Below are 22208 nucleotides of genomic sequence, written 5' to 3' on the forward strand. Positions count from 1 at the left end.
ATTTATCCTGCATTTGGTTAGTTTGAAGCCTGATCATATCCCACTGTTACTAGTAAAGACTGTCAGGACTGCAGCAAGTTAATGTAATAGTTCACTGCTACCAAAAGGAAGGTCCTACTTCCCCTACATATTTCTTGTGTTTCTGGTCTTATGCTGCCATTAACTTGAAGTAGCACAAGTGTTTCTGGACCCATCTGGAAAATGATTTAGCTAATTATAAGAGCAGAGTTTTAACCCAGATGAAACATATAGGTACTTTTCTGCTAGTTTAGTCAGTTAAATAGGCTCAAGGTAGGGTATATATGTTGGAGACGGCACAACAGAGAGAAGGTGCTGGGCCATGTGCTCAAGAACCAGGGATTGAGGAAGGAACAGCAGTTGTTGCAAAGGGGGGTGGCAACAAGTTGTTAGCTCAGTTTAGCTTTATGTGAAACCCCAATTAGGTGCTATTATCCTCAGTTGGGGCAGAATCTTTTAATTTGTGAGAAAAAAAACAGGCTGTTGCAATCACTGGAGTCGATTATTGAAACATATAGAAAGTTTTATAGAGAGAAAGACTTGTGCTTCTTGACTTAAAAAAACCAGCTCTTTCAGACAATATGGTCCCTTAATGAAACTTGGTACTCTGCTGATAAATACTTTTGGTCACGAGTGTCTAAAGTTAGTACTCTGTATCTTATCTAGATAAAAATGTCCTGGTTTGCAGAGGTATTTAATACGCCCAGCTCTTGTGGAGAACCTCATTATGCCTCTGATTCTATCACTGGAGCCAGTGTGTGTGCATGTCTGAGAGCAGCAGGAACAAAGGATTAGCGCGTGGAGCACAATGCTACCATTGTGCAGTCTGCTTTTTGTGCTGTTACCTCCTGTTCCAGGGTGGTTTGGCAGCAACAGGAGATTACAATCCAATGGTTGCCATTTGGAGAACGTAAAATGAGTTGCTGGTTGTAGTTTTATTTGCAGAGCAAAATTGCTCTTGGCACTAGAGTTAGTGTCCTTCTTAGTGACCATTTGGATACAGAGGCCAGAGGAGGAATAGATATGGAAACTGAGGAATCATATTTTTTTTCTCACAGTAACTTGTACTGTAACCTGTTCATTTTAAGAGTGTGAGTCAAGCTTGTGTTTCTGCTTATACTGCTGGTCAAGCTACTCAGATTGTATCTATTCCATTAGATCTCTCACTCCAGTCTCTTTTATGATCTCCAATTTCACCGTGTATTTTAAAAAAAAAAACTGGTTTCATTTACAGTCAAAGATTACTTAATTGAGCCTGCCTGTGAATATACCACATGATGCCATAATGGTGTACATGGAGTACAGTAAACATCTGAGGACAGATTGCTGCTAAGAACAAAACTAACCCAAAGTGGCTTTAAAAATCACATTTAAGGGTGCGTGTGTATGGTTTTTCAATACCATAATGACATATTGTCTGCTGTCTGAGGTTCCTCCACATAGGCTCATGTTATGAGAGAAATATTTATTTCTTCTGTATGAATTAAACATATGATAGCCATTTAATGTACCACTTACAAGTTATTAATTCTTCATGAGAGACTATCTAGGATTTACAAGAAAGTGTCTGCTGCTAAGCCTGCTGGTTTTCAACCTAAGAACATGGATGAGTGCTGCCCTTCCCTTTAAGTGAAGTTCCCACTGTACCCTGAGGAATAAGAAGCAAAAGGTGGTGCACTAAATGTCCACTTGGGCTACAGATTTATTTGACAATAAGCTAGATGTTATTGAAGTGCTAATTTGATAAGGTACTTAAGTATGGACATAAACGTATCCATATGAGTAATGTTATTGAGGGCTACTCATGTTCTTAAAATTGTATGTGATTTGGAACCACAATATGTAATATCTCTCCTTTCATCCATATTTTGGATACATTTCTAAATATTTTGCAGTATGCTCTACTTACTAATTTCCATCATTGCATTGCTTTATAATGATTTTGTTTTTATCCTGAACCAAACCAAACTGCTTTGCAAATCAAGCTACATGAAGGGACTGTAGCAGCTTTTTCTGCAGGGAAACTGTATTTGATAGCATACAAGAATTCCTTGCAGCAGCTATAATGATAGGAAGCAAGGAGTATAATTTCAAGTTCAAACAGCAGGAAAGATTTAGCTAGGTAAAATATAATTATACGAAATGGGACAAGCACTTGCCTTCCCATCTGTTTCTTACTCTTAGGAGATCAATACTAAAATTGAAGGATAAAAGTTTGAAAGCTAGAGAATTAGCCTATAAATCTGCAGGATTGCTTGCCATGCTTTTTACAGTGACTTATCCCTTTATTTTCACTTCAGAAATCTCTAAATCCCAGAATGATATGGCTGACAGAAGTCTCCTAACCACTATGGGCTATGGGAAGAACATGGAAAGAAGGAGGCAAAGAAGGAGCCAGTCTGACACTGCCATCAACATTACAAGCAGGGTATCCATATTATTATACACAATCTCTAACTGTAAGGGTTGTTTCAGGAATGGAATATATTTGTAAGAGTAATTACTTACTCAGTGGAATTTTACTTTTATTATATGAGCAGGGATTAGCTGATGTTCACTGACTGTGGCCAGAACTCTGATTGTTCACAAGGTTTTTGACTAAGTCTGCACCCTCAGTCTCAGCCAAGAGCTGAAATGTTAAACTGTGGTTTCACAAAGACCCTCACACAGAGAGGGAGAGGATGGGTCTCAGGTGCTCACAGGATGTCTTGAGGCTGATTGATGTCTGCTCTGTTTGATTTTTGGGCTGCAGGGAGGTGCTCTTTCTCTTGTCCTACTCCTCTTGCTGCTGAACAGGACCAAGCTATGACCAAACAAAACCCATCCTGACACTTCCTGAGCACTTTTAAGTTTGGCAAGGAGAAAAACTTGACTGCTGTTAGTTGCTGGGTGACTTCCCTTTTGCTTTGGTTACAGTTTCTAGCTTTCAGTGTTCTCTTGAGTAGTTTGAGAAAATCCAGTAATCTGTTTTTCCACAAGTTGTGCAAAGCTGAAGATGATGTAACAAATCTGCCTTAAAGCTACAGTGAAGATTTTGGTTTCGTACGCCTTCACCTCTCAAATGACTGAACTTTGTCCGTACTCAGTTTTCCACATAGTGGGTACTTAACTGAATTGCCTTTTTCCTTTGGATGAGGTAAATGTGGTCTGCTAAGTGCCTGAATTAGATGCTGAGAAAAGCTTTTGCTTTGGGCCAGACCTCATGGCAAATATTACTCACAGCTCCCTTGGTGCACACTTTCCACTTTCCTCTGAAGTGTTAGGTGTTGATAAATGAAAGAGACAGGATGTCAGACCACACAAACTAGTGGTTTGAATTAGCCCAGCAAGATCTGTGAACTGTGCAAAACTGATTCTGATATTTTTGTACCCAACTATATTATAAACAACATTGGCAATGATATTGAGTGCCCGAGTGCTGCTTTCTTTGTGGCAAACCACACTTCAGTGTTATTTTATTCCACTAGCAAAGCACTGCTCTTTTAATGCATCCAAAACCACTGGAGTCGGAGATAATATGAATTTAAACTATGCTTCATTGCTTGCTGATCATACGCAGTCTGTCCCTGCTTCATACGTGGCTGTGGATTCTTTGTCTTGAGAATTATTTGTTTGGGATTTTAATTGCCCATTTAAAGATTTAGGAGTTAAATTAGGTCAACTCTTTGCATTACATATTTTGAAAGATAGATTTCAATGTTGTTTATGTGTCAGAGCTCTCTTTCTCTGAATCAGAGAGCTTTTGTTTCATTCAAACAAGTCAGAATGTATTTAAGTTAGAATTTTAGTTTTGGTAGAATTACTGTTGATAATTTTTTCTTATTAATTTAATCTGTGCCATTTAAGTTTGTTTTTTTTTTATATTGAAGAAAATTTTACTCATTTGTCCCTGCACTTATATGATGGCGCTTTTTTAATGTGGTTTTAAAAAATATGTTTTTAATCTCTGTCAATGGCACTATTGCATTATTCTTCCATTAATTTTTTTCTTTTCCATCTTTCATTTCTCTTAGTAGGGGGTATGTGTTTACATCCTTACTAGAAATATGACTTAAGTTTAGGGACAGAACCTTGCAAAACAAATAATTACTCAAATTTATAACAAAATTTGATGTAGAAGTCTTGCTTGTTGTGATTTCCACCTCAGAAAGAAATGTCATTTTCAGAGGATGAATCAAAAGAGTTTTCTTCTTCCCCTAGAACATGTGCATTTTTCTCCTAGGAATGACTGGGAAGTAATAGCTGTAACTTTGTCATTTTGAATGTGCAGGATGTAAGACTGGGGAACCACTTCAGTCTTAAGACTGCTATCTGTTTCTAAAGTAATTTTTCAAACTGATTATATGTTCAGAGCCTGATTTCTTCAGATTAAAGTTGAAAGAGACTGTATTTAACTTCAGTAATAGTGAAAAAACAATCCAATGCCAAGAAATACCAACCAGTGTAAAATCTGGATTTAGGAAGTGAATTGAATTAACCGTCTGTAGGTTGTTTTTGTTAGCAAGTAAAATTGGTGGTGTTTCAGGTTTCTATAAACCCACACAACATCCTGGTCTCCAAACTGACAAGACATGGATTTGACAGATGGACCACTTGGTGGATAAGTAATTGGGTGGATGGCCACACCCACAGAGTTGTGGTCAATGGTACAGTGCCCAAGTGGAAGCAAGTGACAAGTGGTGACCCTTAGGGGTCAGTATTGGGACCAGTGCTGTTTAACATCTTTGTTGGAGACATGGACATTGGGATTGAGTGTATCTTCAGCAAGTTTGCTGATGATACCAAGCTGTGTGGTGTGGTTGACACCCAGGAGGGAAGGGAGGCCATCCAGAGGGACCTTGACGGGCTGGAGAGGTGGGGCCAGTGCCAACCTCATGAAGTTCAACAAGGCCAAGTGCAGGGTCCTGCACCTGGGTCGGTGCAACCCCAGGCACAAATACAGGCTGGGGGAAGAATGGCTGGAGAGCAGTCCTGAGGAGAAGGACTTGGGGGTGGTAGTGGATGAGAAGCTTGGCATGAGCTACCAGTGTGTGCTGGAGCCCAGAGAGCAATTGCATCCTGGGCTGCATCAAAAGAAGTGTGGCCAGTGGGGCCAGGGAGGTGATTCTGCCCCTCTACTCTGCTCTGGTGAGACCCCACCTGGAATACTGTGTCCAGTTCTGGTGCCCTCAGCACAAGAAAGATACGGACCTGTTGGAAAGGGTTCAGAGAAGGGCCACAAAAATTATCAGAGGGTTGGAGCACCTCCATTATGAAGACAGGCTGAGAGAGTTGGGGCTGTTCAGCCTAGAGAAGAGAAGGTTCCGGGGAGACCTTATAGCACCTTCCAGTACCTGAAAGGGGCCTACAGGAAAGCTGGGGAGGAGCTTTTCACCAGAGAGGGTAGTGATAGGACATGGGGTAATGGTTTTAAAATGAAAGAGGGGAAGAAATTCTTCACCATGAGAGTAGTAAGGTGCTGGCACAGGTTGCCTAGGGAGGTTGTGGAAGCCCTGTCTTTAAGGCCAGGTTGGATGAGGTTTTGTGCAGCCCGGTCTGATGTGAGGGGTCCCTGCTTATGGCAGGGAGGTTGGAACCTGATGATCTTCAAGGGTCCCTTCCAACCTTAACCATGCTATGATTCTATAAAGTAGAAGATAATTTGTCTGCTGCAAAATGTGATGTTTTGGGTTTGTTTGGGGTTTTTTTGAGACTATGTTCTGAATGCATTTTCTGTCTATTTTATTCTCACAAGGGAACTTAGTGAATTCTTACATATGTTCTTAAGGTAGGGCAGTTATATACACATAACAATGTCTCTGTTTTGTAACAACAGTATACTGGTTTGGATTTTGCTCATCCTGTTTTTTCAGAAGTAATCTCAGTGTGTTATCTCCTATATTGTCTCCATTCTTTATTACTCTCTGCTAATTGTGCAGGAGAGGTTCCTAGGTATGTTAAATATATATTTATTCCTTTTATGGAAGTAAGTCCCAATCCTTTTTGTTGATTCAATCAAACTATATTATTTCTTGTCTTTCAGGTAATCCCTGTAATGAATTATTTTAATAAATTATTTTCTTGATCTTAACCACATAATGTTTCTCACTTTGCTCTTTTCCTACCCATCAAACTGTGAACATACTTTTCATAGATTGTATTATCCAGGGGTACTGGTACACCAGAATAAGCTAACATCCTTCTTCAGCACATTTCGAGCCATATGTGTTAGTCTTTGGCAGTTCATTGTATTAAGAGTTGTTATTGGTAACAGAGGTTGCTGAAGGTAAATCTCGAAGGGGTTTGCTACTATGTGTCTTAATTTCCCACAAATTACCAGTGTTTTCATGGCAAAATTGGAAATGTGAATGGACTTAGTTGAAACAAAGTCAAGAACATGTCAGAAATTCAAACCTGTTCTATAATCGAAGCTAAATAAGAACTTGTGAGTCTGTTTCTATTTCCAAGTCTCTTTATACTTGCATTCCTTCTTGCATAGGTAGATATGGGCATGTGTCATGCATATTGCAAAATACTATTTTTAATTTCCTGGAGGCAAGATTCTTTTTTCTTCCAAAATTACTGTTTTGTTAAAGGCTAGCAAGGCCTTTCATTAGTATGTTGCCACTTTTGGTGTGTTATTAGTAGACTATTCTTAGTAATTGCTGTGGTAGTGATCCTAAGATTAGGCGGTGGTGTGTTGATTTCAGAAAATTATTAATATAATGAATGTTCTACTAGCTGGAATGAGAGAGTTGTAAATCAACATTTAAATTAAGTTACTTCATTGTCTTGGAAAGCATGCCACCTGCGTGACACTGATCAGAGTAGATTGTAGCTCTTTCCTGAATTTTCTTCTGACAGCATGACTGAAGGAATCGGCATTTTTCTTAAATAAAAAAAATTAATTACTTGCTGAATTTCTTACAGATGAAAAGTACACCCAGTCTTCAGGAGCTCATCACTGGGGCACAAAGTAGCAGTGAAATTCTGACCAAAATGAACTGCAAGGAAGAAGACATGACAGCCAGTCCCCCAAGTGATGCAGTTTTCTGTGACGGCAGAAAACATGTAAGTCAAAGGGCAAAGCACAACAAATCAGTTGCCTCATGGGAACAGACATAAAAGCTAAGATCTGGTGCAAAACGTTAGTGTGTTTTGGATTGTATTACAAAGTGAAGGAAGAATTTTTCTTGAGTTTTTGTCTGATGGAAGACTGACTACCTTTGGCACGGTCCTCATAGTAACTGAACTTTCTGCAGCATTAGCCAAATCAAATTAATAATGGATAATTGGTAGATGGATGTATCCATTAATAATTGATAGATCAGCTTCCTCTGAATTTCACAAATGCAACTAACATTCTTCCCATCTTAGATGAGGATTGGGATTGTGAACATGGTTCTTTCTAACCTACTAGCTATATTTTTCTCTTAAAACTTTAACAAAAGTGTTTTGTTATTCTGCAAGAACTGTGGTAATGGAAATGTCAGTGGAGATTCAAATGTCAGAATGTCAGTGACCAAAGAGGAAGCTGACAGTGATGGTAGCCAGGAGGGCAGTCCTTAGGTTTGGGGAATGGCACTGAGTCATCTTATGATGTCATCTCAGTATTTTGAAAACTGCAAATGAAAGAGAAGGAAGCCAGTTACAAGTAAATTCAGCACATGCTTTCAAGCTTGTGTGATGAACTGTGGAAGCTAATTTCTGTGTACTAGTGATTAGGTTAAGCAGAGTGAAATATCCAAAGAATCCATGACTGATATTGGAAAGAAGGGAATTAAAATTACTTATAGGGAATCAAAATTAAACCAGCCTGCTCACTTTGCAGGGTATAACAACACACAAGCACCTTGGTGCTGTCTCATAGTTTACTGCACTGTGGAGTATGAGGTGTTGAACTGACAAATGGATAGTACTTTTGGATGACATTTGTGATTTTAATGACAACCATATGAACTGGGCTATAGACAGCCCAGGCTTAAAAGTGAAGTATTTCCTATTGTCTTATTAAGAGGAAGGTCAAGTTCAGTTAAATTTCCCTTTATTGGTAAGTGTTGGATGTTGATGACTGCTCCATGAAAATGTATCTTCCTTATTATCAGATGGCATTGCTTCTAGTCATGCCAGCAGGAGTGCAATACATGAAGCCATTGCTAAATTCCTGTTCACAGAATCAAATGGATGAGTGCTTTCTACATTGAATGTTCTGATCAGGTGGGAGATGTATGTAGTGATATTCAGTCCAGACATCATTAATCAAAACACTTGTCCAGCCTCTCTAAATAAATAAGAGGTTTTGTGGAGTAAACATTGGGGAATTCTGCAGAAGTGTTTTTTTTAGGACATATGAACTAAGACAAAAATCCATTTGCATTCCTTTGTCATGAAGGATTTGGGTGGAAATAAGCATTTTCCAGTCAGAATAACAAAAAATATGTGAGTGAGTGAAAGAGCAGAGCTGAACAAAGCTGCAGGGGAAACTGGTTACACTGAAAAATGTCTCGTGGAGGGAGCAAGTTTACACGCAGAAGCATCAGGTCAAAATAGTCCCAACACTTCTTGTGGCTTCCTCAGCAAGCACTCTGACTTTTCTTTCATCAAGTTTGTATGTTACTTAGAGCTTTTAAGATGGAGTAGTTAGCTTCTTTGATTAAGCGGTTGGTGTGAACTATAAAATGAGTATTTGACAAGATGCACAAATGGAGAAGAACATCTGCATGGAAGAGGCACATGATCTTACAAACACTGCTCTGCACTCTTAGCTGCTGGGCTGTGCAGTGCAGAACTCCTTAGCTAACCAGTCCCGTGTGTGTTGGTGTTTCTTTTCAGAAAGAGGAAGGGTCTAACACAGATACCTAGGCAATCTAGGGCAATGTTTCTGTGAGATTAATCACAACAACAAGTGTGTCTTCATGACATAAGCTATGCAAAAGGTTTTTAGAGCTTGCCTTAAAGAATATAATTAAAAATTAACAGAAACCTGACTATTTTGACTGAGTTGATAATTTGGTACAGTGAAGGCTAGATAGTACCAGAAAGTTACATGCCTGTGCTGGCTCATAGAAATTATTATAGTCTCTTCCTTCATTGCAGTTTCATGAGCTCTGTAAATACTAGACAGTAATGCTGTTTATCTGTCTGGGTGGGCAGCATCCAAACCTTTGCCCTATAGACAAAAGTAGGCGAGAGGAGAAAAAGTGGCCCAGGTGAGCTAGGAAACACCTTCTTTATGTACCAACATATGACAACTGGATGTCTTCATATTTTAACCTTTCCTCAATGGTCTGCTGCAGTGTGGAGTATGTCATTTTTATATGGAATTGGGGGATTATGTATTTACTGGATGTGAAATGCCACTGTTTTTTCCTTTAATACATCATAGAACCTAACATAACAGCAGTGTACCCTACTATGAGCTATGTATTCAAAACAGTCTAGTTCAGTATTATATATGTTCTTAGATTTCAGAGGTTTTTTCACTCTCTTCCCTTGTCATCCCATTTTCTCATAGGAAGCCATACAGTAGTTTTACTGAGAGGAAATTTCTAGATCTAGAAGTTACCTAAGAAAGCATTTTCTTAGCCTAGAGAACTTTATGAAGAGAAGAAAAACAAAGCAGTGGAATTGCAATTACAGTCATAATTTTCAGAGCTTTTATGGAAGCGATGGAATGCTTTACACAGGTTACCCTAAATATTCATGGTCTGCAGTAGCTCTTCAGTCATGTCACTAAAGATATTGACATTTGAGGGAAATAATTGTTTTCTGCTGTTTGATCTGAAGCTACTTTTCCCAAACATTTGTCTTTTCTTAGGGGAGTTTGTATAGTCTTAACAGCACTTGCACAGAATCTGGCAATTTTGGCAAGGCCAACGTCACAGGGGAGATAGAGTTTGCCATAAGATACATCTTCAAAGCTTGCATCTTAGAAATTTGCATCAAGGGATGCAAGAATCTGGCCTATGGAGAGGAGAAGAAGAAGAAGTGTAATCCGTAAGTATTTTGTAGGCACAGCTTCTGTGCTTCTATCTTCCTCATCTCTAATAAGAATAGAAATTGCAGATATTGCAACACATTTTAAAATCTAATGCTGTGTAATAATTATTTATTATTGTAAGAGGAAGAAGTGCCTACTTCTGTGGATAAAATATGGCATAGAAATTTTTGGTTGGACAGTTAAGCCTTGGTGATTTGTCTGTTTGTTACTAAATGATCCTCTCTGACCAAGCAACAACCATTCATAGAAAATCACTGAACTACCTGTTCTTGCCCCTGCTGTCACACTGTGTTTGAGCACTTGAGTGACCACACTGCAATTGTGGAGGTGCAGTCACCTTCACTCAGAAGGAAAATTACTTTTGTGCATGTTGCAGAGGATGTTCATAAAGGTGAACTTGGTGAGGAAAGGAACCTTGCTGGAACAGCAGCTCGTGAAGCAGAGCAGTTTGGGAGCATTTCAGAAGTGGGTCAGGGTATTTGAGTGTCCTGGTAACTAAACCAAGCAAACAGATGCAGGAAGCCAGAATGGCAATGTGGGGAGTGTGGTGAAGTGAACAAGATGTTCTTTATTGGTAGATATTTATATATTTCTGTTCGTTTCCAAGCCAACAGAAAAAGTACAATCAGTGTACTCGCTTAACACACTTGCCAAAAAGTTGACTTTTAACTACTGTTTAAAACCTATTGAATTTAGTTTGTTGCCTGGTTTGAGGTCTGCCTGGCTACTTTTTAATTAAATTGATCTGGGGTGATAGAGTAAGAGGCTGAAACTTCTAGTGTCTGAATATTTTTAAAAGTAGTTTTGCCTACAGATAAGTTTTGAAAGAATATGAAAGATGTGCAAGTTCTGATGATTTGAGACAGAGCTGGTTTTATTTACCCAGTAAGTTAATCAAGAGGCTTTTCAAAAATAGGTTTAAATCATAATATCTGAAATACATACCAAAACCACAGTCTAAAAATCCTTAGTATTATGTTAAGAATCACCCCTTTCTGTGCCAAGATGTGAGCCTTTAGTTTTAAAGCCATAATACACTTACAGCCTGCTGAACTCAAATTAAGGGGCATATGTATTCACGTTCATGTGACCTAAACACACCCTTTAAACTTCAGGTAGGAGCCATTAGTGCTTGATACTGGTCCAACTCAACTTCCAGAATTTTTTTTACTGTTTTTCATTGAATTAATGTTAGGGCAATTTTGAACACTCTTATATAATTTTCTACTTCCACTCTAGTGGTTATTAGAGCAATTAGCTTCTGTAAGAGTTGTGAATTATTACATATTATTTGTATGATTATACCTTTTTTTGCTACGTTGTACTTGGAGTTGTAAAGATGAGATATTTTCTTTGTGAACAAACAGCAATGCTCTTGAAGTTGATTGATTTGATGTTTGCTTTTCTTCAAGCCCACAATATATTGTGTGTTTGCATCATAAAGCTGTCACTACAACTGACATGGTGGCTTCCTTAGTGGCTGTTTTATCAGAGGCCAAGAGTATGGAGACAAAACATTCCTACTCAAATCATAATCCCTTCCCAATTAGAATAGGATTGAAACACATTAACTGAATGATATACAGGGATCCTTAGAGTTTGTCTGCTTTTATTGAGAAAGGATATTAATCACTATTTGCCATTTTATTGCTTGGAAAATTACCAAGTCAAAAACATTGCTTAAGAATTAAGAAAAAATTCCTCTCATCAAATTAATTTATCCTCATAGTTTGTGGGGGTTTTGATATTTTTTGTTTCCTTCTGGTTGCTTTCCCTTCATCCTTTTCTCTGTTTACAAGGTATGTAAAGGTTTATTTGCTTCCTGATAAATCTCGGAGCAAGCGGAAGACAATTGTCAAAAAGAACACAGTGGATCCAGAATTCAATGAGACTTTGAAGGTATCATTTGCAATGGTGTTCTATAAGCATCCTTTTCCATGGTAGTGTCTCCTTTTGTCATGTACAATCCTGCAAGTTTGGTCCTGATGGGCCAAATTTAGGAGTCAGTGACAGAAATAATTTAAAAAAAAAAATGTTTTTCAGTCCAAATAAGAAAAAATCCTTTGGGAGCTACGTCAGTAAATTGCAAACCATTGGAAAAGTCTGCCTTCATCCATGGAAATGCTCTTAATAGATTCTAGTGTTGTTCTGAGTTACCTTGTGACAAAAGCCAAGTGTCTTCCATTGACGCTTCTGTTTGGACGTTCAGGAACTGAGTGTATTGCAGAGCTGTGACTCTTATCCAAGTGCCCCTTTCAGCTGATACCCCTTTTGTCAGTGCACTCGAGTGGCTCTGCAGGCAGCTGGACACTGACTCAGTTCCACCACCTCTAAAATGGTGGCTGCTTCCTTTTCCCTGTGCAGCTGATGCCAGGCATTCTCTTTGGACTGTCTAATTTCAAACATTAATAACCCCACCAGAGAACAGTAGATATTATTTTAATTCCCTTAATGCCTTGCAGTATTACATCTTGCATCCTTTTAAGAACTGTGTGGAGAAAACAGAAGCTGCTATTCTCACTCCTCAGATGCTTAGTGAAAATGTGAAGCTGAAGGTGGATCTAGTTTGGTTGTTCCCAGCTCCAGTTTTGTACTCTGATCACTACAAAACCATTTTTTAGGTGCATCAGCAAGCTGCAGTAGCACATAAGGTGATGAGTTCTTCAGTAATGAAATGATACGAAACAAAGTTAACAGAGGGATAAACTTGTATTGTTGCTTCCTGAACTGCACAAAAGTATCAGTGTTACCCCCATCACTGAGAGAATGAACATCAAGAATTTGTAGGGAGTGAAAAAGGCAAAATGTTTGAAAAGACCATTGTTAAAATTCCATAACAAAACCAAAAATTATGTAATTCTTATATATCCCTAAATCTGTATACAGGGTTTAAGTTGGAAGAAAAAAAAGAGCCTGAAATTGGAATAATTGGTCCTAATTTTATAGTTTATATACAATGCGTGAGTCATGCAGAACCAATAAAGGGAGTGTGAGAGCCATGCCTGAGCTGCTGCATGAACACAAATGGTAGTTTAGTGAGAAATCTTTAAAATTAGTTTAATTATTAGTTAAATAATAAAAAACAGAGATCCAGAGCAGCAGAAATGGTCAAAAGAGCACAGCACTAGTGCAGGTTAATGACATCATGACATTGAGGTCCAACTCGTGATTCAGCTGCAAATTAAGGCATCTGCATCTAGGTTGCTGCATGTGTGAGAGGGGTGTGAGTCCTCCTGTGAAGCCTGGGTAGCCCAGTGTGATTTACCCAGAGCCTACACCCAGCTTGTGAGTCAGCAGCCTAAATGTGGGTGTAGCACTGCCCTTGTCCATGCCATTGCCTCCAGCTTTCAGTACCGGTGGGTGCAAGCCACCTGTAGGCTGGGTGTCACATTTACCAGCGTCCTGTGGGTATAATAGATACCCAGCAATGTCCCAAAGGGCTCTAGTTATGTTTCAGGAGTGGGTCAAGGCTCTAATTAGTGGTCAGCTGAATTACCACTAAACGTTTTACTTCCTTGCCCTTACTGCCTACGTTGAGTAGATGTCCACTGATTTCTGATGTTTCAGCATGTTTATTAGGTGTCTTAATCTTGAACTGATATCCACAGCAGCCAAATTCTGCTGGGAGTGAAAAACAGAAAAACAAAAAACCCAGAAAAAAATGGTGAAGGATTATTTAAAGTTCTGAATCAGTAATCAAAATCGTGAGGAAGGCAGGCCAAGGTATTCCTGGAATGCTTGTTCATATTTGTATGAGCACTATTTAGCATTTAAGTAGTGGGGCAATACGTAAATTGCAAAGCACATTCAGACAACATGTCTCTGTCTGCATCCAGATGCCTTCAGCCATGCTGTGGCTGGGCTTCCTTGGAGCATCCATCCTGTGGACTAGTTTGTAAATCATGTTTTATCTTCTAGTACAAGATTGAATACCCACAGCTGGGAAGCCGGCAGCTTCAGATCTCTGTGTGGCATGCAGGAGCCCTCAAATCCAGGGTGTTTTTGGGGGAAGTGGTGATTCCACTAGCAGCATGGAATTTTGAAGATAACTCAATGCTGTTTTTCAACTGGTACCAGCTCAAAGCCAAGGTGATTCTTAGTTTTTGTGCTTAGTTGTATCTTAAGAGCAGGATGTAGTGAAAGCTATGAAATAGATCAGCCTTCTGATCTATTTCTGAAGTAATGGAGGGAAGAATGCTGTCAATCCAGCCTATTAGTAAGACACGATGCAAACATAAATAAGCTGTGAGCATGCAGTGGAATAGAATGACTGCAGTAATGAAGACTTCTGTATGTCCCTTCCTACAGCTTGAAAAGCCTGAAGATTATCTTACCCAGTACAGCGGCGAACTCCTTGTGTCTGCAAGACTCTCAGTACCAGCCCGGTACAAACATTTCCAGTTTGCAGGTATAAAACATTTCAGCACACATTAATCCCTTGGCTAGAAAAGATTTTATATCAATGAAGGACTGGCAATGTGTCCATATAGCATTCTTATGTGGCATTGGTAACAGCTACTGCAAACTCCGGTTTGTGGTGTGTTATATTTTTAATTTATTAAAACCCAAGCACCTGCCAACTCAATTTTTTTGTTCTTTTTAATGTCAATGAAAGCTGCACGTTATAATGGCAGCAATATGATCCTTCCAGCTGTTTGGCTGGACAGCTTGTGCCTGTCATGGTGTTGCCAGTAGATCTTATTCTGGAGATGGTGCATCAGTTTACTGACCAAGGCAGACAGCTGCCAATTTTGGGAAAAGGTGGAAGGGATATGGCAAGGATACCAGACCAGCAACCTTAGCTTCCTCTAGTCGTCTCATTTTAGAGATTGTTTCACTTGGAAGATGTTAGGTTCAAAATGTACAGTCAGGATTCAGTTTTTGGTGATGAAAGACTTATATCTTAAGTATTGCTGTAGTGTGTGAGAACAAGCATCTGCAGGTGGAGTAAAATAAATGCTTTGGGGGGAGAGGACAACCTCCTGTTCTTTAGTTCCCTTGATCATGGCAAGTTATGCAGACGTTCAGAGATCGGGTACTGCTCTGTGTGTTCAGGATCATAGCAACAGCTAGAGACTAATAGATCTAATTAGATGTTATTTTTGTTGCCTTTTGTATTCCAGATGGTCCCAAAGTTACCAGCTTGCTTTCCTCAATTTTTCTTCCCTATGCTTGTCTACGTCCTGGGTCTCTGCTCTCTAACTGTAGCTGTAACAGAGGAGCACTGTTGTACTGTGGGCTTGGCTCTTTCTCCTGCCTCTGGCTGTGTTTTAGAGAACCACTCCTGTGGGTACTGCCCTGTGTTTACTTATCACAGCAGGTTAAAATCTTTCAAACGGTCCTAATACAACACTAGGAATCCTTATCACAGTAATACTGCTTAGTCATTTTACTGCTTACTTACAGCAGCAGCTTGGGCTATCAGCTGAACCAATGCATTATCTAATTGATAAATGCTCCTGTTTCAGGAAAGAAAGACCAAGGAGCTCCCAGTTGCCAGCTTCAGGTTATGATATCTGGGGCCAAGAACTTGCCCATGCTGAGGTCTGCTGGAATGCTGAACTCATTTGTTAAAGGGTATGTATGAGACCAAACACTTCAGATAGAAAATATGTCACGCAGATTCTGTGCAAAGGTCTGTATTAGTGTGTTTGCAGCAGGAGTCTGGCTCAGGAAGGTGGCATTGTCCACAGTCTTGGTCAGGCTTCCTTGTCCTGGTGGCATTTGGCTATTTGCACAACAGCAACACTCAGCAGGGCAGTGACCTGCTCTTTGGGTCCTGAATGGAACTTCAGAATCTACTTAAGACATTGAAATTCAGAGTTCATTATTTTAAGCATCTGCTTTTAGATATTAGAAGAGGAGGGGAAGAAAGTGCAAGTCAAGAGGGTATTTTCATTCCTGTTTTCAGCTGAGCCTTTGCAGAACTAATTATATCTTTGGTTGTGCTGAAAAGAAAACTATTTGTCCTCTTCATTCTAGACATTTTAAGAGGAGGGACTGAATTTTCCTTCAATGTGCTGAGTAGCTTCTATGTGGGATCATTTTCCTGTCTTACTGTCAGGCATCAGATGCCATTGGAAGTAGGATGCACTTACAACATCTCATAAAGCCCTTTCACCCTCTGTGGCACCCATCTTCAGTGAAATGGGTGAGCATTCTATCTAATGAGAGGCAGGTTTCAGGCAGTATTGGGTAACATTAGGTAACAATGTGGGGAGTAAAGATTTCTACAGCAGTCAGTGACAGCAAAGGAGAAGCGGCTCTGAAGAGCCTACTTGCAACCACACCGAAGGCAGACAGGAAAAGGAGCAAGCCCCAAAATAAACACACTAGCACCATGTTCTATCTTGCACTTAAGCTGAACTTTTTTGCTATATGAGGCAAACCAAAGGGCCCTATTTGACTACTGCAAATGTTCAATTTTTCTGGTTGAGAAATCAGTAACCTTGCTGAACTCCCCTTGTTTTTGGGAAGCTGTCTTATCCTGCCAGACCAAACAGAGGTTAAGCAAAAGTCTCCTGTTCTGAAGAAAGAAGCCTGTCCCCAGTGGAAACATTTGTTTGTCTTTGATGGTGTTACCTCAGCTCAGCTACAGCAATCCTGCCTACACTTGACTGTCTGGGACCAGACAGCTTTCAGCCCAAGCGATCAGTTCCTAGGAGGAGCCAAACTTGGTGCAAGTAAGTGCTTCATCAGTAAAAACTGAAGGTAATTTGGGGAAAAAGTTCACATAGTTTACATTCTAAATAATAATATTCACACTGTGCTTTTTACCTGCAATCATGTGCCTACACATACAGCTCCAGCTCCTGTCCTAAGCAACTTGCAATCTTGGGCTTTCAGCCTACCAGAACCAATGCATGTGGTTTAGTTCAGGTCTGTGCAGAAGCTCATGGTGTTGGGCAATTTTCAGAAAAACCATGGCCAGCATGGTCTCTTTCAGTGACAGCACCTGGCCATGCAGAAAACAGGCACAGAAAAGTTGGGCAGAGTCAATTAATCTAGGGTTGTGGGGTTTTTTGAGACTTGTTCCTTGAACTGTTTTCTGTAAGTTGGCTACTTTAAGCTACTGTCTTATCAAAAGGAAGGAGAAGCCCTTATGATCTAGTAGACTCCCACCTTGCTTATATTTGTGCTTCTTATTTTACATCCACAAATCAATTCCAATCAATGGGAGTTACAAAAAGTGAAACTTCCCCAGAAAAGCCTATTGGACACCTGAGTTTTGGGCTCTGTTATGACATAAGAGCAAGCCCTCTTTCTCAAGGCTGAGGAACCCTCTTCTCGCTGACTAGGCCCTGCTTAACTGGTAGTTGAGCAGGGAAATATTGATACTTGAAGACTGCCTGGTGAGATCTGTCTTCCCAGTGCTTTGGTTTCAGTATTTGATAGAAAAGGTTCAAAATATTGAAGCTCAGTCACTGTGTTATGGTGTCAATATGCACTTTAGAGGAGTATTATCAGGCTTCCTCATGAGCTTCTTTGATCATCCTAGCAAGCCTTTTCTTTCTGCTGGAGCAGGGATTTCTGAGTGAAGATGACTGTCCAAGCCCTAAGCCAAGTCATGCATTCAGGTAATGGGAGATGAACTCAAGCAGGAAGCTTTGTGCCATTCTGCTATTTTCAGTAGGCACACTTGCTCCTCTGCTTTTAAGTCATACAAACCAAAACACTTTTCTGTGCTGCAAGCTGAGAGCAAGTCATCCTAGTTAAAAATGATGTAAATAATGCTTCAAAAATGTAACTATAGTTTATTGCAATTAATGCCTGAGGTGCTACAGAACAGCTGAAACTGCTAGAGAAGTGGGATAAGCAGGTGGTTTGTTACCTAGTCAGTTGGGCCAGAAGTTGGGTAAGGCCAAGTGAAAAGTAACCCTGTAACCTTTCCTTTTGCTTTCTTGCAGAGGAATCCTGTGGCAGTGTGGACCTTGTTTCTCAGTCAGTGCTCCAATGGCAGGAAGTGCTCCACAGGCCAAACACATGGGTGGACTTCACACTTGTGCTGCATTCAAATAAGGAAAACTTTAAGTCATGAGAGATTATACCACAGCAACTTCTCCTTCCCCATGTGTGATTGATGTTTTAAATTCAAGTAGCAAATACCTTTCAGGTCTGGGGAAAGGTACACTGTAACTGTACCTAGTTCCTGAAAGCTGGAGTTATGCAGCTGAAAGTGTGTAATGTTCTGAAGGTTTTATTTCTCCAAAAGCTAAGGATTTGTTATCCATGTCTTCAGCTGGACTATAAGGTTAGTGTTTTTTCAGGAGTGACAAACTCAGTTTGAAATACATTATGCTGACAAGGCAACAGTAGCCAGATGATACACAGTTTTCAATTTCTGGGCACAGCAGAACTGTATTTTATCACAGATAGGAATACTTAGAGAAAATAAACTGTTGTTTAAGAATGTTACATACTTGCACCCTGATCTTGATGTTTTACACATGTTCAGAGAAAATTAAAAGTAGCTTATCTTTAACTGCTTGCTGTAAATGGGTGATGCCACCACCTTTGTGCTTCAGAATTATCTACCATGCCAGCATAACTTCACATGGCCCTAAAAGGTCCTGGCCTGTGGCCACATGCCTTTCAACTGCATGCTGTATCATCATGCTGAAAACCAGTTATAGGTATAAATTCTCAGCAGGCGGAATGTGGGACAGTATTAGCAAGTGCTGTATACCACCTGGATCAGACAGGATGAGAATTCAGCTATGATTATCATTTATTCATGTGAAGTGGTGGAAATGCAAGCTTAGGGCCCAACCAGTGTCAGTTCACCTGGCCTCAGATGTAGTGTAACAGTCAGCAGAAACTTCATATCCAACTGTAACTAGTGCTGCTGGTGAACACCTCTTCTACCCTGGGACTGGGGTGAAGACAGTCTGCCACTACAGCAAGTGTTCTTCTTTCTTCCTTTCCAGGTCAATTGTGGCTTTTAAGGAATTTAGAGTTAGAGGCACAGGGATTCATATGCTAAGCTCAAGAACGAAGGGAGCAGTAGCACACCTTAAGCAAATACACCCCACACAAGAAACACTTGACTCCAAGTCCTTTGTTACTTTGCAGATCTTTTATTTAGATGGTTTGCAGCTGCAAATAAAAAACCACACAAGATTCAACTCAAGTATAAAGCAGCACAGGTATCTTAAAGGAAAGAGAAGAGCTGACAACATACTGTATCTCACTTTCTAACAGATTTTCAAGGAAAGGGGGAGATTAATGGGGAAGGAATGGTCACAGAAATGCTCTCTACTAGAGAGAATACAACTGTGATATAAACAAGCAGTCCCTTCATCTTTGGAGTCTGAAACTTTAAATCAAACATTTAAAAAAATTAGAAAATTTGTTAGAAAAATAGGTGCAGTAAAATTGTATATATTGGATCATGTGTACATATAACAATTTCCATTAAGTAAAAAAAATGATCTTTACAAATAATGCTTTATAGCAAATAATCAGCTGCACTGTATCAGACTACAGTGTTGTTTAGGCATTTTTACAGATGCAAGTCTTATTAAATCTGAAAAGTAACAAAATATACAGAGCAAAACTATTTCCCTTTAAACTAGTATTGCATATTTTTTTTATATATATATATATATAAATACTACACTATAACTGATCAGTAATGAAGCTGGAATGCAAACACAATAGTGTATTAGATTCCAACTGAGTATTTGCCTAGTTGTTATGTGAGGAGGGTATCAGTGTCCCTATGCCACACTTCTGTGCCATCACTGCAGAATTTCTCCAGTTCAAAACAGCAACCAGAAAAAGCCTCATTTCTACACAAAATAGTTGTCGGGTGGTGTCAGTTCTTTTGTGTGCAGGGGGTGGGGGTGTCAGGGGTCATCAGGACCAAGACAAAAAGAATGTCCTACAACCTGTCTTCTCAACTGTTAGACTGTACACTGTAACTAATAACACAAAGGCATATGGCACAAAAGTCACCCACAGTTGCTTATTTTTAGACCAAGCTGAATCCAGCACCTGCACAGGACATGTATCTTCAACTAGAAACATGGCCCTGTTAAAGTTTTTCTTGCTTAAAGAGAGATGTGACATTCGGCCTTTTGGCACTAAGCAAAGGCATGAGCAAGTTACCAGGATCAGTGGTACCATGAGTTGTTAACTATACCCAATTTAACAGAAGATATGGAATCAAAGGGAGAATCAAACACCTCAGTGTTTAGAGAACATTTGTTAGATGTCATACAGTGACTCCCTCCTCAGGGGAAAAAAAACAACCACAACAATAACGACAACAAAACAACCCCAAAACAAGAACACAGCATTAAGATCTGCCTTCCCACAGTCCTGCCCTTCTTGTTATACACATCATTACATGGCTTCAAACTCATCGATTCTCTGCTTCGTGTTGCCCTGCCGGATCTGCCGCAGCGTCTTGTACTTGTCACGCCCCTGCCGCATGTTCTCCGAGTGGATAATATCATTTTGGGTCCTCTTATTTTCATCTCTAGCCTGGGCCAGCTCATCTGTCAGTGCCTGCAACATACAGAACATAAAATACAGGTTATACACAAGATGCTTTCAGCTTGTGAGAGTAGCAGTCTTTGGTGAGAGCTGACAGTTGTGAGATGACAGGACAGATCAGTGACATGGATACAACATGTGCTTTCCATAAACACTACGGATGATGTAAGTCACCTCAAAGCCTGAGCAATTAAAATAATCTTTATATACCTTGCTTTTAATTCAAGCTGCCTATAGGAACTGTAAACTAAGAGAAACTATAGAATCATAGAATTACAGACCAGTTTGGGTTGGAAGGGACCTTAAAGATCATCAGATTCCAACCCTGCTGCCATGGACAGGGACACCTGCAAGACCAGGTTGCTCAGAGCCTCATTCAACCTGGTCTTGAACACTTCTAGGGATGGGGCATCCACAACTTCTCTGGACAACCTGTTCAAGTGTCTCACCACCCTCACACTAAAGAATTTCTTCCAAAGATCTAATTCCTCTTTCAGTTTAAAGCCATTGCCCCTCATCTTATCACAAAAAGCCCCTGTAAAAAGTCCCTCCCCAGCTTTTCTGTAGCCCTTTCAAGTACTGGAAGGCCACTAAAAGTCTCCCTGGAGCCTTCTCTTCTTCAGGCTGAACAGCTCCAACTTTATCATGCGTTGTGTGCTTAACCAAATGGTTGAATGATCTCTTTTCCAGGAATTATTTGATTGCTCCCCCTCCTCCAAACATTTTCTTACCCTCAGTTGCCTCTGTACACGTTCATTCTTCTCTGCTTCAGTAACGCGCTTCTCCTCATTGCGGTCGTTCCTGATCCCCTCACTGGAGAATTCTGCACTGTAGGCAGAGTACTCAGACCCTTCATCTTGCAAGTTATCATGGACATGATAGTTCACTGGCTCATAGACAGGTGGTGGGGGTGGAGGTGGAGCAGTCATGACCAGGTGCAGCTCCTCCTTTGTCTTTACCAGATCCTCCTGGGCTTCCTTGGCCTTTGGGAAAAGAGTGAAAAACATTTTCATGCATTTCTTGCTTTAAAGCAGTTTAAAGAAAGCTTCAATGCCTAACTTCTCAGTCTTGTCAAGCTACAATGAAAAGTAAGAAAGAGGGAATTTAACCTCTGCAGCTGACAGCACTTTGGTACAGTCTGACTGCAGAACATTTATTTTTGTTAGTGATGCATCATCATCTACGGTTTAACATGCAGGGGATCTAAACAAAGAATCTTCTTCCAATCAAACACTGCCTAGGAAAGACAATTCTGTGGGATGCTACAGTTATCTTCATCCTGTTCTCCATCTGAAGAGCTGTGGGCTGTAAATACAGGTTCCACAGAGCAAGAATGTAGATTCCTGAGTTGGCATTTTTAATGCAGTTACACACCAGCCTGGCAGCTTCCCTGCTGCTTCGGTGGTTCTGCCCTCCCATGTGTCCAGCACTAGTTACCAGGGCACTGGGAGCTCCAGGCACTCCAAGCCTTGCATGATTTATTTTTGGCTTTAGTAGATCAAACGATTCAACTCTCCCAACCCAGGTACCAGGAGGTGCTAACAGCAGCACGCACTCCTCACAGACTGGAACCTGTGGTGCGGCTGCATTGAGGTCATGTTCTCTTGATTGAGGTCATGTTTTCAGACATTACATCATGGATTAAATGCATCACTTATGTGTGCACCCCATCCCCTCCAAGGCTTCAAGAAGATGAGCACATTTTTAGGCA

General features: G+C 40.2%; 2 protein-coding genes across 3 annotated transcripts in view; one reads left to right on the forward strand and one right to left on the reverse strand.

Moving 5' to 3' along the window:
• Positions 1 to 18389, forward strand: part of SYTL3 (synaptotagmin like 3) — a 29208-nt gene extending 10819 nt beyond the window's left edge. Inside the window, exons 7-15 of the mRNA XM_051615658.1 lie at positions 2319 to 2446; positions 6928 to 7068; positions 9815 to 9993; positions 11797 to 11896; positions 13916 to 14086; positions 14306 to 14405; positions 15475 to 15574; positions 16475 to 16680; positions 17905 to 18389. Of these exons, the coding sequence (XP_051471618.1) occupies positions 2319 to 2446; positions 6928 to 7068; positions 9815 to 9993; positions 11797 to 11896; positions 13916 to 14086; positions 14306 to 14405; positions 15475 to 15574; positions 16475 to 16680; positions 17905 to 18035 (1256 nt within the window). The 3' untranslated portion in view covers positions 18036 to 18389. The remainder of the gene's footprint in view (positions 1 to 2318; positions 2447 to 6927; positions 7069 to 9814; positions 9994 to 11796; positions 11897 to 13915; positions 14087 to 14305; positions 14406 to 15474; positions 15575 to 16474; positions 16681 to 17904) is intronic.
• A 665-nt stretch (positions 18390 to 19054) lies between these two features.
• EZR (ezrin) overlaps positions 19055 to 22208 on the reverse strand; it is a 38466-nt gene continuing 35312 nt past the window's right edge. For both annotated transcript variants that reach the window (XM_051615659.1, XM_051615660.1), the window contains 2 exons: positions 21229 to 21480; positions 19055 to 20509 (listed from right to left, as the gene is read on the reverse strand). In XM_051615659.1, the coding sequence (XP_051471619.1) occupies positions 20345 to 20509; positions 21229 to 21480 (417 nt within the window). In that variant the 3' untranslated portion in view covers positions 19055 to 20344. The remainder of the gene's footprint in view (positions 20510 to 21228; positions 21481 to 22208) is intronic.

Source organism: Apus apus, chromosome 3, assembly GCF_020740795.1.
Source record: "Apus apus isolate bApuApu2 chromosome 3, bApuApu2.pri.cur, whole genome shotgun sequence".
Classification (NCBI taxonomy): Eukaryota; Metazoa; Chordata; class Aves; order Apodiformes; family Apodidae; genus Apus; species Apus apus.